Source organism: Penaeus japonicus, unplaced genomic scaffold (genome assembly GCF_977035675.1).
Source record: "Penaeus japonicus unplaced genomic scaffold, GWHDUDI00000001_assembly GWHDUDI00000009, whole genome shotgun sequence".
Taxonomy (NCBI): domain Eukaryota; kingdom Metazoa; phylum Arthropoda; class Malacostraca; order Decapoda; family Penaeidae; genus Penaeus; species Penaeus japonicus.
Window position 1 is genome coordinate 38,016,390 of NW_028234411.1, and position 5,000 is coordinate 38,021,389.

Consider the following 5,000-nt stretch of genomic DNA (forward strand, 5'->3'; position numbering starts at 1 on the left):
ATATATATATATATATATATATATATATATACATACATATATACATAACATAATACAATATAATATAATACCTTTCTCTGGCAATCAACCGGCAAGCGACACGATACTTCTTCCCGCGATCCAACCAGCAGTTGAACACACTCGCTAAAGCCTTCACTCGCCGCCCACATGAGAGGCGTCCAGCCGTTCGCGTCACGAATGTTCAAATGGAGGTCGGGGAGGGAGAGCAAATACTCTACAACATGTCGTTTGTTGAGCTTGCATGCGGAATGGAGCATAGTTTGGGACATGCTCTCCTCCGGCGCATTGATGTTCTGGCAGTGGGCGATGGTTTCCTTGATTTGGTCTATGCTTTGAAACTCGATAGAGAGCAGCACCTGTTGGGAAGACGTGTTGATTGTTAACTTCAATATTATTATTATTATTATTCTAGTTGTAATTACTATCATTGTGATAATTGTTATATTTTGCGATCATTTCTCTTGTTATTAATATTATTGTTTATCATTAACGTCTAGTGTTTATTATTTTCATCATTATTATCATCCTTATCCTTATTATCATAATCATTATCATTATTATTATCTTTATTATCAACATTATTATCATTATCATTGATATCATTGTTATAATCATGATAATAATAATTAATAGTATCTTTATTATTATTATCACTATCTTTCTCATTATATCATTATTATTATCACCATTATCATTATCATTACTATCATTATCATTATCAAAATCATTATCCTTATCATTATGAGTAACAATATTGTTAACAACATCATCCCTATCATTAATATCACATATTTGCACGATATTGTGTCATCATTCCCAACATGAGCCTTGCGATACCAAGCAATAACACCAAAATCTTTATCATAATTACGTGTGCATCTATGTTGTCCTTTTGTGCCGGACATTGACACGGTGCAAGATCCCAGTGCTCCATTTGTTGACGTTGCTGAAGCAAGTTTCTGCAATAAAATAGATAATGAAAAGAGACTAATTTCATTGAATTTGGAATTGTTCCTTCCGAGTGTGTAGGTTGACCATGTGTTAAAACGGGTTTACGTTTCAATAGTGTGTAGGTTGATTATCTATTGTACAGACATTGAAAAGTGGTTAACATTCTTCAGAGCGTATAGGTTTAGTATATGCTTAGTATATGTTGGTACTACGCTGCACATTTATAATTTAACGAGATTTTCCGTAAAATGTACAGCTTGCTGATAAGAAGTACACTTTTTGTCTCAAGTGTTGACAGAGTTGAGGTCAAGGTGGCCGGTCGTATTGGTATTTGTCGGGATCGTGATATGTTACAGATAAATAAATGTATACACCGTACATGTATGGAAAAGACTTGTATTCTGGTTACTTTTGTTGTGCGACATTTTGGCCTTGATAAAAAACAAAAAAACAAAAATACGAACAGACACGTAACCAAACACAATTCGTAAACTAAAGGTGTTATCACCCGCCTACACATATATTTACTGTATTTTGTTAAAGCGTTTGTATCCTTTGATTTCTCTTTATAAGTTTTGATCCCCCACGAAATAATTTCTTCATATATATTTGTTTTTTCACTTAATATTTTTGTATATATATTTCTCATATGAAAGAATAATCGCAGAAAAAAAGGTTTCTCTCTAGTTTCAGAATGTAGGAAAGATATTAAATATGTTTTAGAACTTATAGATGGATGATTAGAACAGCACTTTCTTAATGCATATATTAAAATAGTACACTTCTACAAAATCAATAGAGTTCCTACACTAGAACTTGGATTCGAATTCTATTCTTACCCCAACGTCCACACGAGAGCACAAGTAGTAGTAGTAGTAGAGAGAAGTTGAGAATCAGGGTTCTCGAAAGAAGAGCAGAACTAAGATGGCAGCACCTACTTTAGCCAGATCAAAAGGTCGTTGATGACTGATGACTTGGCAGCAGAGGAAGGCTTAAGATTTTCTGTTAATTATGTGTTTGATATATGATTTTTCGCTATTTCCTAACCCGTAATATGAATTATTGCACACCTAGTGTAAGCACGGGACAGTGTAAGTATCGGAAGAAAGTCAAGCACGAAAAAAAAAGTCAACGCATAAAACACAACCTAAACAGATCAAAATAGGGTGACCTCATTCTAAAGAAAAAAAATTATAGAGAAAAAAAAACTACAAATGCAATTGTTTCGTATCAATGCTGTATTTGCAATGGCTAACCTCCCAATGGCTGGGCCGTCGCGTCGTCCGGAATCAAATCAGGAAAATCACCTTGAAAATTCTTCTTATATATAAAAGCGAAATCTGTTATGAAAGTTCTTTTCATTGGGTCGAAGGAAAAACTTTTTTTTCGGTTTGCTTACGCCTGATGAAGAACTTTCATTAAACAAGTTCGAAACGTAGCGAGTTTTTTCCCTTTTTTTACTGTGGCAGTGTTGTTATTATATATATATATATATATATATATATATATATATATATATATATATATATATGTGTGTGTGTGTGTGTGTGTGTGTGTGTGTGTGTGTGTGTGTGCGCGCGCGTGTGTATGTATGTGTAAGTGATTGTGTCTATATATAGAGAGAGAGATATGAATGAATGTTTGTGTATATATATATATATATATATATATATATATATATATATATATATATATATATATATATGTGTGTGTGTGTGTGTGTGTGTGTGTGTCTATTTATCTATATGTATGTATATGTGTTTGTGTTTTTGTTTACAAGAACGTTTTCTCTTATTTCATTTTACTAAGATAACAGACTGATTGTTTTTTCATTGTATTGATGATTATTGACTACTCATTCCTTTTCAGTGTTGCTATTTCAAAGCAGCTAGATTCGGCCCCCAAAGCATCAGTTTTTTTGGCCCGTATGGACTATTTAGATTATAACCAAGGTTATGCATGGAAATAGCAAATAAGTATTACAACATTCGGATGTGTTAAACTTGAAAGCGTAACCATAACGTTCTCCCCTTCACCTGTAGGATAGCCATGTGAACCATGTGCATTCTGAAAAAGACGTATGGTCAGAGCGGTACGAGAGTTTGGGCTAAGACCCGTTAGCAGGGGGAGAGGCGCAGGACAGTAAGGAGGGAGGTGTAGTGCCAGGGCACAATATATGGTGTTGATGAATAAACCCACCTAGAGCAGAACACCTTGCCCCTTGCCACCCTACATGATATAATGATGGCTACTGAGTCTACGGTCACAGGGAAGTCACTTTCCCGCCCGCCTGTTTTTTGATGAAGCGGCAGAGTTTTTGGCTGATGCCGCCGCTACCCTGACGCCAGGTCAAGCACAGGACAAGCCTATCAGAAGTGTCTCCTGATCCCGTGTCACACACCTCAAGCACTGGTTGCTGGGGGTGCAGATGAGGGCATGATGGGAGAGAGAGCTGTCCTGCGAGATCTCTGTCGTGCAGAGCATGTGGTAAGATGGGGCACCTTACATGCTGCTGTAGAGTAAAACGCAACAAGTGGAATTGAACAAGCTCTGTCAAAACATCAAGGGAGTACCCCTCCTATCGTCTGCAAATTGTGGTTCAACTACTGCTTGGCAACACCGTACCTGTGGCAGGACCATCACTTCTGAGGGCACTAGGTACTGACACAGCAGAATTGGACTAGCATAGTGGCCAGTTAAGGAGCATCGACAATGTATATGTTAAGTGTCTTGGTAGTTGTTGGATCCACATTGAAACACTGGGCAGGTCAATTAAATAGAAGGTCGTCATTGTGGTGTCTACAACAAGAATACTACTCTCACGAAAAGTGTGCAAGTCACTGAGAGTAGTATCAGAAGGCTTTCTGCTCCCCACCCTGAATAGTTGCAGAGTTACAGTCTCCAGGACACCAACGACTGTGCCTGCACCACACAAGCCCACCCTTTCACTGCCCCCTAAAAAATTATCAACCAAGGCAAACAGCCGATTACTAAGAACTCAACAGGCGGCATCACAGAGAAACATTATATGCAGGAACTCTATGATATGGTGTCAGTCGTCCTTCGCAGTTACAAGACAGTGGCAGATGCATGATGGGGTTTTCATCAAGTCTACTTGAATGAAAGTAATAGATTTACCATATTCATTCCTCCCTTGGGATGGCATCCATACTTGCGAACCCCCATGAGGCATATTATTGCTCCCGATCCATACACATGAAGATTTGATGATACAATATAAGGCGAGCCTAGGAAGTTGAAGTGCATTGATGACATGCTGCTCTTCGATGAAGGCACAGAACAAGTCTTCTGGCATGGTTTTGAGCTTTTACATGTATGCTCCCAGAAGGGCATTACCTTACAGCCAGAAAAGTTTCATTTATATAGAAGAGTTAGTAGGGTAGCATTTGGAATGGGAGGAATATTCTCTTGCAAAGGGAAGATTGGGGGCAGTGCGAAACTTTCCCACGCCAGAACAACCAAGCTTGACAGACTTAAGGTCTTGGCATGGGTTAGCCAGACACAACACCTGTAATGTGCAAGGAATCAAAGTCTAAGAGTGTATTGGGATGAAAATAGGCATAAATTTGAGGCGGCTAAGAATATCATATGTAAGCTACCAGGTTTGTATATTATGATAAGAGACGACCTACTGCAGTGGTGACAGACTGGAGCAGAGAAGGCATAGGGTTTGTAGTGCAACAGTACTGCTGTTGCATCTCGACGGATACCCCCTTCTGTTGCAATGGTGGATGGCACTTGGCACTGTCAGGAAGTCAATAGGCTAAACCGTGTTGAAACGGGAAATGCAGCAATTGAAGGGAAAGTTCTAACAGTGGTGTGGTGCTTACAGAAAGTCTGTCTCTTCCTCTTGGGTTGCCTAAATCTTTTGTTAGTGAGTGACATACCACAAACCACTGGTCAATTTATTTTGAGATAAAGTTTATCACTGGGAAACGAACAGTGCTGCCGACACGGTCTTGCAGTATCCAACATTGACAAAATTGCTGGATCAGGAAGATTTAGAA

The 5,000-nt window shown here is 38.5% G+C and overlaps 1 protein-coding gene across 1 annotated transcript in view; it reads right to left on the reverse strand.

Annotated features, from left to right (window-relative positions):
* The window catches only part of LOC122248286 (uncharacterized), a 17,724-nt gene that overhangs the window by 11,502 nt on the left and 1,222 nt on the right, over positions 1 to 5,000 (reverse strand). Inside the window, 2 exon segments of the mRNA XM_086540067.1 lie at positions 72 to 377; positions 893 to 980. Coding sequence (XP_086396193.1) covers positions 72 to 377; positions 893 to 955 — 369 coding nt within the window. The 5' untranslated portion in view covers positions 956 to 980.